Source organism: Atractosteus spatula, chromosome 5 (genome assembly GCF_055471065.1).
Source record: "Atractosteus spatula isolate fAtrSpa1 chromosome 5, fAtrSpa1.hap1, whole genome shotgun sequence".
In the NCBI taxonomy this organism is placed as follows: Eukaryota; Metazoa; Chordata; class Actinopteri; order Semionotiformes; family Lepisosteidae; genus Atractosteus; species Atractosteus spatula.
This window is the reverse complement of record NC_142710.1, coordinates 21445845-21458349: the sequence shown is the minus strand read 5'-3', so window position 1 is coordinate 21458349 and position 12505 is coordinate 21445845. Positions and strand designations below refer to the sequence as shown.

The following is a 12505-nucleotide window of genomic DNA, read 5'->3' as shown; positions in this document are numbered from 1 at the left end:
ACCTTTGATGGGGTATCTGTGAGCTCTAGCACTGATTTATAATTGTATTTTGACTTCAAACACTTTATGCTATTAATTAAGTTTATGAATTTGTATTTGTTAACAATATTTGTTACAAGCAGCCTTTTTATTGGATTAATCCGATTACATGGAATTCAAAAGCACAAGAAAGCATATTGAATATGGCATAAAATGGTATGCAAACATTATGCAGTTTAAATCCTGACCTGCCACTGACCTTCAAATTTAAAAGGCCTCGATGTTTTATCAGAACAGATGTTAAAAGGGCAAGGTCTTGAGCTGAAGATGTCTGTAATTAGTACGGGACTCTAAAATTGGAATTGAAATGGATTATATTAATGCTTTTCTCAGAAACAGTCGGAACTCTCCAGATGAACTAACTCTGCTCAGATAAGCTGATCTGTATATTTTGAATAAAAGCTTATGATATGATGTTGATGCTATTATGGATTTATCCCCTATGAAGCTCCATCAAGGGGTACACTGTGGGCTTTGCTCTTTTGTGCAGAGTGATAAGGGCATAACCTATCTGAAGAACCATGCTGCACTGGTATTATAAAAAACAACAACTAGAAACTCCAGAGTTTGCACCATAAAAAACCTTTGAGTTCCCTGCTTGTGCCTGAAAATATGTATTATTTGGGTTCCCTTGTGACCTTTTTCAAAAAAGGGAACTGTTCTCCAAATCTTTTTCCTCAGAAGATGTCAGCTCTTGTGTTTCACATCTCGTGTAGTGATAACTGAAAACTCATGTTTTTCAAATGGAGAGCTGAAAAGGCACAGCTATTTACATATATAGTTCCACCTGCCCTTTGTAATATGTAAACAATATGTATATACTTTGAAATAAATATTTTAAAAGCTGAAAAGGCCTGCTTCTTAATTTAACCCCAATGTTAGTGTTTGTATGTGGATGAAATGTGAGAATGCACAATAGTGGTTATTCATGTGTACAGTGAGCAGTTTTGGAATTGTGTGAAGGGAAATACTCCCGCTACCTACAGGCTTTGGTGTATACTAGCCAGGGCAATTTTAAATGCATGAACTGGTGGTAACTTTTATGTAGTAAAGCTTAAAATAAGCGCCTTCATATCAAAGTCTTAAGTTCTCCTTTGGTTATCTGTCTTGTTTCAGATTATTTTTTTCTGAAGATTAAGATTATGGTTTTCCATATTTTATTGAAGAGTGATCATTTAATTTCTTAGATTTTCTGTTAATTCTAAAAAGGGTCATATTTATGTTTCAGATACTACGCTGCATTGAAAACAATGGAACAGCTTGAAAATATTTACATTCCTCGGGTCAGTCAGTATCGTTTCTGCCAGATAATGGCTGAAACACTTCCCAAATTGCGTGAAGAAATTAAAGAAATTTCTATGTCTGACTTGAAAGATTTCCTGGAAAGTATCCGGAAGCATTCCGATAAAATCGGGGAAACAGCAATGAAACAGGTGAGGTTTTACATGAGATTAGAGCATTGAGTCCCATGTATTGCTTTTCCAAAGAATTTTAAATTATTTAGTATTCTATGCTGAATACTGAATTACTATGCCTGATTTTTAATTTACTTTCTATTTAGTATTGTCAGTTCCTATTGCTTTATTATTTGAAGCCCACTCTGTAATGATTTTTTGAAAAGTCAATGTGCATGGACTGATTTTTTTATACTATGATAAATTTTATGAACAGTAAAATAATAATATTTTTAATCAGTAACACTTAAATGTCATCTCCTGCTTTTTCATCCCATGATCCTAATCATGTTTAGTACTATGAAATGCAAAAGTTAGTATATTAGGTCTCAATCTGCCCCTATCTCAGCCTAACATAACATTTTGGTGGTTCACCCATGCGCTCTGTGCCCTGGTGACTTGAATCATTTCCAGCCAGCAGGAGTTAAAACAGTTCACAAGAGTTGTCTGCCAACCAAGAATGGAAGCAAGGTGTGACTGGGACTCACACAGGAACAGCTCAGTGGCGTGACTCACCTTAGATACTACATGGTGTGCCTTGCTAGCCAGGAGAGCAGAGAGTGTTGTTTTCTAGATCCGGTCCTGACTTTGTATTCTGTAACCGCAATGTTAGGCGCAGCAGCACAGAACCTTCAACAGTGCTGTCCAGAAGCAGGCCAGTGCAGGGTACGGAAAGCCCCTTTACATGCTGAATGGCAAAGGATCCAGCCAGAAGAATGGGATTCCCTCAGAAGAAGGGGCAGAGGAGGAGGAGGAGGACACTGATGAAGAGGTAGTTGTCTTTTACTTTTTGTCTCTTCAAACCCAGAAACCCTCCTCATTCCTCTATCCCATTTATGATTTTCAATTACTGAGGAGATTCACGGAGTGTTCTGGTGTCATAGTCGTTTCAGTACCTTTTCCCAAACCATCCATCGATATCCCTACTGATCATCCATGGTTTCAAAATTGTTTATGGAATTATGGAGATTATTCTGCACTATTTATTTTATCCTACAACACTTTTAATTAAATATATGTGCGTTCTGTTTTAGTCCTGTCGTGTATATTTTTGTATATTTCGCTTATTTATTATTCGTCAGGTTGATTTTTGGTATTTAAAGGTGCCTTCTACTTTTTAACTGAGACCACTGTCCCATGTACTTTAATATCTCTGTGCTTTTTTATTTTACAGGTTTTGACTGCACAGGATCTTGTAGATTTCTCACCTGTGTATAGATGCCTTCATATTTACACAGTTTTGGTGAGTGTTTTGTTTGTACAACTGGCTCTATTAATTTATAGGATCACAATGAAAGGATAGTATTTTGACCCAATTATGAGAGACATGAGAAAAAATACATACGAGAATGTCATTTATGTGATTCCAGTGTAATTTAATGTGGTCTTTTGGAAGATGTGTGAAACTTCTGTACTGCCTGGTTGTTGGATATATTGTTCATTGACTGTTTTCTAGTGGTTCCCAAACTCTACAGAACTGTATACAGACAGTCTTCAACATACAGAAGTGTTTAGTTTGGAAACTGTTTCAAAGTCAAATTTGACTTGAGTTTAATTTAACTCTTAAACCTTAATGTTGAAGTGTGTTTCTGTACTGTTCTTTGCAGTGTAAAATAATAAATACACTCTATTCCACAATGAAGTGGGAAAAATCATCCACGAATTAAAAAGATTGTAGAAAAAACAGAAACACATGGAAATGGCACTATGTGGCTGTATATGCTTCTGATTTATGTATTATGTATCCACAAAAATACCACAATATTGCATAAATATGAATTTAATTTATTTTTTTTGCAAGGATGAATTTGCATAATCCAAGCATTGCACAACCCAGGGAGTGCTAATATCTTAAGTACCACGCTCCTTATTTTACTTATTAAGTAAAATAGAAGTGTAACACACTCATAAATATTTCATAGGAATTCAGCACTCTATATATTCATATGTATATAACATGTTTTAAAACATTTACTATTTATAATAAGATCTATGCATGTTACATTTTCAATTTACTCTTTGGATGATTGGTTGGGATCACTTCAATATGAGATGGGGAAGAAAAGTCCTGCAAATCTTGTTCCATGACATCATTTAGATTGTTTAGCTTTTAATAGATGCCATTGCTGAGAAATCTGACTCGCACAGATAGTTAGAGAAAAACGTAATCAACAATGTTCTTCCCTGTCGAAATGGAAGGGTTCTCCTACCTTCTCCGAAGACAGGAGTCACTGAGATAGATTTTATTGAATACTCCTTGAATTTCTCCAGACAGACAGGCAGGGTATTGACAAACAGTGAAAAGGGAGTTCTGATCCACCCTTCATAAATTATTTGATCTGCAAAATAGTCAGTGAAATGTGAGATCACACCAGGCACATGCTTTTTAATGTTAACAATCGGGTTCGACTGAAGCCGTTGTTTGTTTTCCATCAGAAAATCGTCCAGCAATGAGGATGTTTGGAAATTGTTTCGATTTACGTCTGCTAACTGAGGATTTCTCACAAATGCTCTCTTTTTGTTGGTAACTTAAAACCTAAGCCTCATAGACCAGCATTCGGGCTGTTGAGCCATACAGAAATACCAGTTATCTAGCCACTTCTCCATTTTGAGTTTAAACGTTTTGCAAACCGACTTTTCAATATTAGTTCGGAAACCGTGTTTCATTCTCTTGAGACGAAAATACAATCTTAAGAAGGTGAACCTGCCCAGTGTTTTAGGTTTAAAACAAATCTATTCTGTGGTGGTGCTACTGTCTTTAGCCCACCCCACCTTTTTAATTACGTTAATTTGTTCCAGTCACGCAAAGTGGGTGATTTAAGACAACCACTAGATGGTGCCAAAAACACCTTAGGCGGTAGGTAAGAATGAAGTACTGTATATATACAGGCAGACAAATGTGTTTACAATATAAATGCACAGACAAGAACAGTCCAAACACATCCTGTGATTAAAATTAATGAGTTCGCTTGTACCGCTGACAAATAGTCTCCGTACAACTGGTGGTGCGATCACCACTATTTGGAAACCGCTACATGATTTCATTTAAGGTCATTAGATTATATAAGAGTCGGCTTTCCATTGTTTACCCTAGACTTTACTTTGCTATTATTTTTGTGAAATATTGAATTAAATAACTGGAGACCCGAGTGAGTTTTCGACTGCTAAGCCTGTTATCTCATGTGTACTAATCCCATGTTCTTAAAGATTCTGAACACTGGGTTGTCTAATAGGTTTGACCCAGCAATAACCTCTCGCAATAAAAACAAAACATAAAAATGCTAAGCTGCTGTATTCATCTTGCACACAAATTGTGTTGCATTCACCAGGCGGAGGATGAGTCGGTGGTGCGCTGGAAAGTTGAGGCGAGCAGATGGTTTCCCCTGAATGGCTCTGTTAATGAGAACACAGGGATGTCACCAGAGCTGCTCACAATATAAAAAGCAGGCAGGGTGCTAGTCCTTATCAGCACAGTCCCAATGACTTTAATAAGAGGCCATGGCATCTTTCAGCACTTCATTAACTAAAAGCCATCAATGTGGGGACTAATGAGCTTTTTAGTCTCCTGTTTCTTTAATCAACTCTCACTAATGGTGTCAAACATATAAAAATATGCTTATTGATTTATTGGATATTTACCAGTTTTGCCATTTTTTACATTTTTTTTGTTATTTATGCGTTCAATTTACTTTCTACACCAGCATACACCGCAGCAGGGTTGACAGCAGCCATTCAGACTCTTTTGAGGTTGAACCCATTAGGTCAGTCTGGCGGTTAATTTAACGCAGTGGTTTGACCCCAGCAGTCCGCAGAGGCTGAGCCAGTGGTGTGGCTTTTCAGCCCCACGGGGTTGATGGGAAAACGGCAGGACCACATGTGGGCTGGGAGGACCGTGACTTGACGTGCCCCTCTTTTCCACATGGGGATCACTCACTGCGGAATATCATCTCATTGTTGAGGGAGTGGGTGAAGGGAACAAGAAGATATAATTACAGTGGACACTAGTATAGTGCCTGATTTATAAATCCTGCACTTCTTTTATTCCTTTAAGCATCTTCCAAATTAATGGTATATTTTTTTTTATCCTGTGTTCTTTTTAAATTAAAACAATTAATAAAACTTGACCCAAGTTTAATTACTGGCGTTACAGAGTAAACTTAAAATAACAGATTCCTGTTGCCTTGGGGTGTTGTTATTCTTGGATCTGGTTCTGATTGTTTGATGACTTGAAACATATATGTGCAGACAAAGCTATACGATACGGTGAGTGTTTATGGGAGCAATTTAAAATGCAGGATGCAGCCTCTGAACTCCATTAGAATTTATTAAGTTCTGACACAATTTCAGCACAAAAAGCCATCCTGAGGACATTTTGTGCCAAAATGCTGATGGGGTTTAATACATTTAATACATTCTGATGGAGCTAAGCATGTGCCCCCCCTTTTAATTGTTTCTGATCAACTTCTTCTGAACAGCCCCCTCATTAACTTTGTGTGTGCATTCTTATTTTCTTTTCTGAATCTGTGAAGAGTTTATACCAATCATTACATAGTTACATTTCCCAGCAATAGCAAGAAAATATCAAGTGCTGGATATGTCACATTCTATTTTGTAGCTGTGCCTTTTTGTTTGGTGATAGTTTTGGGGTTCATGTGAGTTTAATGCAAGTTTTTTCTGGATCTTTTCAGAAACACTAAAGTAAGTATAACCTTTCAGAAGTAATGGTTTGGGAGTGATCACGCAACTGGCATTGGAGTATTTTTATTATATTTCTGACAGTACTGGAAACACAAATTATTACTAGCACCCTGCACAAACAATTTCCTTTAAACTTCTGAGTTGGAATTGACTGAATAAATCAGTTGCCACAGGCAATAAACTAGCAGTTTGAGTCACTGTTTTTCTTATATTTTCATCTTGCCACTCATCTTTTATGCTTTCAAGGATGCATTTTCAGTTGAGATTTTTTTTTAGTTAAATGCTGTTTTTTGTGTTTTTGCATTATAGGGTGACAGAGAGACCTTTGAGAATTACTACAGAAAACAGAGGAGAAAACAAGCAAGGCTAGTCTTACAGCCACAGTCCAACATGGTAAGCCATAATTTCACAACAAATCGAAATTGTGATAAGTTTTTTTATCAGGAATCTAACACCTTGGTGTTTTGTATTTTTCAGCATGAAACCGTAGAAGGATACAGGAAATATTTTAATCAGATTGTGGGGTAAAGAGTTTTTCTTTTAATATTAAGCATAGGCTTTGGCTTAATTAGCCGCCATAACTACAATGCACTGATTTTTTTCTCTGACGAGATGAGGGAAGTATTGACTTCTTGTAAATGTTTATTTTAGATTTTTTGTGGTGGAGGATCACATTTTGCACGCAACACAGGGGCTGGTCACCAGAGCCTATACCGATGAACTTTGGAACATGGCGCTCTCCAAAATCATTGCTGTGCTGAGAACCCACTCGGTAAGTGCCGGAAGCTTGTGTATCTTTCCACTTCTGGTCAGAGGATCTGCAAGGGGGAGGAAAAGATCAGTGTGTTTTCTAGAGTGGGTTTGTGTCAAAATGAACAATTACACCTCCACCACTGTGGCTTTTTGTAATTAAAAGTTAGTTAGACCTGGAGCATGGCCTGCCAGGCCTTTGTTTTTCCCAGTGGTTTCAGGCTGTGAGCCACAGCCATGAAGTATTTGCATAATCCTTCAGTGATTTACAACTGACTGGGCCCTCCAAACATGCTCTTAGTCCAGCAGTTTAGAATATTCAGAGTTAATCTGCTGTTATTGTTGCAATCTGTCCTCATTAGTCTCAACTGACCTCTTCATTAGATCAGATTGAATAGTTCAGCATTGAAAGCACCACCAGGAAATAGTTCCTAATTATCATTCCAAATGCCTTGTTTCCAAAATAAACTCCACCAAAAAAAAGCCTCCTTTTCTCTCCTCCCTTCAAGACCAAAAGAATGTATTTGCAACACAGTAGCATCACTTCAACCAAAAGTCTTGTTGAGTTTCCTGTAAAAACACAGAGCAGATTCATAATGGTATTGTGACAAGAGGTAAGGTACCAAGTGAACTTGATATTTTTTGGTTTGGTATATAAGATGTTAAACATATTCTTTCACATTGATTGAAATCTGTTTAAAGAATTTGGTTTTCTAGAAGCAGGCTCAGGATAATTGTACCTATTATGTATAAATGAGATAGGTTTTAAATGTATGTATTTAATTATAATACAGGTAGAGGTCACTTTGCCTTCGCCAAGTATGCCTGTAATGTCTGGTTTTGTATGAAAATTGTGCAGTACTGGGAATGTATTAAAATAATAAGTCTATTAAAAAGTCAAGTTGTATTTTTCGTACTAAATGACTGCTGTGCAGCTTTTGCTCAGTGGGCATGTTCGGCAAGTAGACGAATGTTTGTCAAAACGCTTGTTGGCAGACACAGGAGATTTGTCTTTTGCATTTTCCTTGTGAAGGAGACGTGCAGGGTTCTGTAGGGATGGATAGTTTTAAAGCTTTTGTGCATCTTGTTTTGCTGTAAAAGCTGTATTTGGACAGTTTAGAGCAGAGGACACAAGGCATAAGGATTCAGGACCACAGCCATTTCTGAGGGAGTGTGAAATGCTTTGTGTGATGAATCCATAAACAGTGGGAGTTATTGCTCTAAGCAGTGTGGTCTGAGATGTGGGATGATGCTGCGTGTCTCAACCTAGGTCTTGGTCATTCATGGTGATGATTTACGGACTCTCCGAGGTTGCCTGTCTGACAGGTAGGGGGCAAAGAGGCAACTCTGGGGTCTTGTGTAAATGTTTGGCTTGAGAGCTTTTCAGGTTTTAGAGCTGTAAATCAAGTCTGAAAGGCTGAGCAAAAAAAAAATATTTTTCTGAATTAAAAGGCCAACTTTTTTTGAAGCAAGAGTTACGAAATTCTACCAAGACATGTATAGTTCTTCAATTTTAATTTATCCCACTGTGTGGTGAGGACACTGGGTTTGAAGAGTTATCTCCAAATGCATGATTGCAGTTTATTGTGGGTGACAGTGGTACAAGTAAAACACATGTCCACCACTCTGCACTAGCCATTGTTTTGTGCAGTAAACAGTAGTCATGACCAGACCTCTGCAAATGTCAGGGGAGGCGGAGGTGATGATAGCCCCAGTGTTTGTGTGTGAGGACTGTGTCCCCCGAAGCAATAGTCTTTCACACAGCCCGCTAGACAGGAGTAAGGCAGAGCACAAACCATGTGGAGCTCTTCATCAGACCCATCTGTCGGCACCTGAGAGCTGGGTCATTATTTCACTTGGTTCCTTAACTTCAGAAGTGATGTTCCATCACCCAGATTCTTTCATCCAGCTTGGCTTGGCATGCTTGTATAGGTTAAAAAGACATACAAGGTATTTGTTTCTGGTGGTACCGTTATTATTTGAGCTTATTGGGAAAATGATTTAATAGAGAAACAGTTCATTAATTATATTTAAAAAATGCACTGAGTACATTTTTTTCAAATAACTACTTTGGCAGGCCCCCACATTGTCAATGTGAATGAAACTTTGTCAAAAGTGTAATCTTTAACAGTATGTGGTTTGATTTAATCAAATGTCTGTGGTCGATTTTGATTGCCTGTTATGTTCCCTGCAGTCCTATTGCAATGACCCCGACCTTGTCTTAGAGCTGAAGAATTTAATTGTCATATTTGCGGATACTTTGCAGGTTAGTAGAAATCTCTTTTTGAAAAGGTTCATGTAAAATCGGAACAAGAAATGTCAAAATTGTTTGAAAAACAGAGTTTTTTTTAATTGTACTCAAATCTGTATACAAACCTGAAAATTCTGTTGAGAAGTGATTTTGATTTAAAGGCTTTTGCAAGTCTTTGAGTTGTGGTTTCTCAATCAATCTTGACATTGCTGAACAATGAGATGCATGTGCTTTATGATTTTTGACGGCTATTACACTGAGCAAAATCAGATGCACTTAGGTGCACAAACGTACAGTATTTTTCTGGCCTTGGCTGTTGTGAATGTGAGATCACACAGCAAGCAGCAAGGCTGCCATGAACACATGCACCTGTGTTTTCACAGGTCTTGTCCTGTTCCCAGTGTTAATAAGACTTTTGAATTACAGAAAACAAATGGGCTTTTATAAGGTATTCGCCTGCATGCAGTGATTTGCTTTGCAGGTCACTTGCAGTATAATCTTTCTCATTCCATGTCACCTTGTTTTATAACCACGTTTGTGTGTAATGCACTATGTCGAATATTATTTTGTAAAAAACATTTTTAATTCCTATCCTGTTTGCAGGGCTACGGGTTTCCTGTGAGCAGGCTGTTCGACCTTCTGTTTGAAATAAGGGATCAATATAATGAGACCTTACTGAAGAAATGGGCAGCTGTGTTCAGGTTAGTCAGCACATAGTGTGCTAAAACGATGCGTAAATCTGTTAAGATCTAAGAAACTGCAAGTGATACATTTTGGGTCTGTATTTGCAATATAAATTTCAAATAAAATTAGTGTGATTGTGCATGATGAGCAGTTGAAATAAAGCAGAGCGTTGAGCGTTCCCTTAGGTGATTTTCAAAGCGTGTTTTGATGTGAGATTTGCTTTCAGATTCATCACAGGGTCCATTTGAGGACAAAGGGGCCTGTTCTGTTCTTTTTTTCCATTCTACCTTAACCCCCCCACACCACTACCACCACCACCACCCGTCCCCCATCAATTTCGTCCCACCTTTCGGCGTTCGTGGGGAACCCCCGCCAGGCGTGGTGTTAGACTTCAGTACAACACAGAATTCCGGGGTACCATGCGAAGAGCCCTGCACAGGACACCAGCAGAGTTTTAGTGTTAAACAGACCGTGTTACTAGGGCTACGTGACCCCAGACCTGGCCAGTTTAAGTATTAATGCTGAAATCGGCGGTGCGGAACGGTCCACAAAGATTCTAATTGACAGGCGACGTTTTTTTTTTGTGCACATGTCCAGCTGAGACTTCTTGCAGGCTTTCTTATTACAAGGCTCTGTGTGTCGTATGACCTATTATGTGCTTCACCCCAGCTGTGCACGCATCTCGGGCGCTTAAGGCGCATACCCGCCTCATCACCCGGCAGAGAGATTTTCCATTTAACACATACTGAACAAAGCCAAATAAAAACGGTATTAAAAGGGATTTAGAGCAATCATGTCAAACTTATATTGCACTCACATGGGACACAAAATAAGTCGCATTTTTCTGATGGCTAAATTCTAACCGTTAATGCTTCTATGTCTGCCTAGGATGGCTCTTGTGGCTTTATGGTTTTCAAACTTAATATTTATGAGAATCATAAAATTGCTTCACTTTCAAAACTCTAAACTAATTTTCAAAAAATCAATGAACTCATGTAATGGAAAGATAAGGCTGCATCTATTTTCAGGGAAATATTTGAACAGGACAACTATAGCCCAATCCCTGTAGAAAACGAAGAAGAATACAGAACCGTGACTAGCAAGTTTCCATTCCATGATGCAGAAATCGAAAAGGTATGTAAAATGCTCTTTGCCTTTAAGATTGCCCTGCTAGATTACAGTTCATAATTACTGGTTATATTTTAAACGTTAAAACACTGCAGCAAGATTCAAAGTGTAAAGAAAACAATACGGAGTCCAGTTACTTAAAAGAATTTTCACAAACACCGAAGCAAAAGCTATGCATAAGTATGGTTATTTGAAATGTATTATGTATTATTATTATCAAGCCTAGAAAATGCTGTATTTTTATTTGCTGTTTTTATTAAATACTTTCTCATTGATTTTAGCTGCACTGTAGTTAACAGTATTGGTGTTAGATTTACTGTACTTTACTAAATCACATTTTCATGGTTTCTATCTTTTTTCTAACAGCAACAGTTTCCAAAGAAGCTTCCCATGTCTCAGTCAGTGCCTCAAATCTACATTCAGGTGAAAGAATTCATTTACGCGAGCCTGAAGTTTTCAGAGTCCCTGCATCGCAGGTAAAAACAAAGTGGTTACATTTTTATATGAATATTAGGTGATAAAAATATTTGTGTTTAAAAAAAAACATAACATTTTAACTTATAATCCATAATAAAATTGTCTGGTGTAAAGTGGCAGACATACTGCCATATAATATATTGATTTCCGGTATATCGCTCCATAAACAAACAAAATCATGAAATAAGAGATTTCCTGTTGTTGTCATTTATTTACAAAACCAGGTGACTGATGGCTATTCAACTCAACTAATGGAAACTTATGTTAAAATATTAATAATATGATAATTACCATATTAATATTAATGTGTAAATGAAAATTGGGAAAGAAGCCACTAAATCAAATAATATAAAATCTATTTTTCCATCTAATTTGTATATGTTCTTTGGTGAAATATAGAAAATCCTTCAATCCCAGAGCACAGTATTATTCGGCTGACTCTAAGATAAGCAGAGTCTATGATCGTAAAATGAGATGTGAACGGTGAAGACAACTTTTAGACAGTGCTGCGAAATCTGTTGTTTGACCTCTTCAGGGTGCAGTGCTGTACATGCGATTTCGTAATATATTCTGAGAAACTCCTGGCATTTTATAGAAAGGTTGTTGGCAGTGCAAAGCTTCCCAATTACTCTGAGCTGATTTTGTTTTCACAGAAGAAGCAGGTGATAGCAAGGGCTCGGGTATTCTTTCTTAAGCATGTCTTGTCTTGTCACATTTAGGAGCAGTAGAATCCTATTCATGTCCCAGACAATGGATTATTAAAAAGTCATTGGAAGTCTGTATGTTTCCAACTGCGTTGTTTGAAGCTGTCGAAACCAAAGTCATGGAAGGAATGACGCTACATGCTGTTGTGAATGCTGTGGGAAAATATGTGAAATCTCTTAGACACCGATAGAAACTTCAGTAAAACATTACCAACTTTTGGACAATACAATTTTGTGAAAAGCAAATGCTAATAGCTACCAATTTAGAGTAGGTCTAAAACATCTTTTCTCCAGCTGTAGATTTCAAAAGAACAGGCTGT

General features: G+C 37.5%; 1 protein-coding gene across 2 annotated transcripts in view; it reads left to right on the top strand.

Moving 5' to 3' along the window:
- Window positions 1-12505, top strand: part of exoc6 (exocyst complex component 6) — a 65608-nt gene that overhangs the window by 20452 nt on the left and 32651 nt on the right. For both annotated transcript variants that reach the window (XM_088916369.1, XM_088916368.1), the window contains exons 6-15: window positions 1268-1472; window positions 2107-2265; window positions 2668-2736; window positions 6501-6584; window positions 6669-6715; window positions 6843-6963; window positions 9136-9207; window positions 9796-9893; window positions 10905-11010; window positions 11371-11480. In XM_088916369.1, coding sequence (XP_088772495.1) covers window positions 1268-1472; window positions 2107-2265; window positions 2668-2736; window positions 6501-6584; window positions 6669-6715; window positions 6843-6963; window positions 9136-9207; window positions 9796-9893; window positions 10905-11010; window positions 11371-11480 — 1071 coding nt within the window. The remainder of the gene's footprint in view (window positions 1-1267; window positions 1473-2106; window positions 2266-2667; window positions 2737-6500; window positions 6585-6668; window positions 6716-6842; window positions 6964-9135; window positions 9208-9795; window positions 9894-10904; window positions 11011-11370; window positions 11481-12505) is intronic.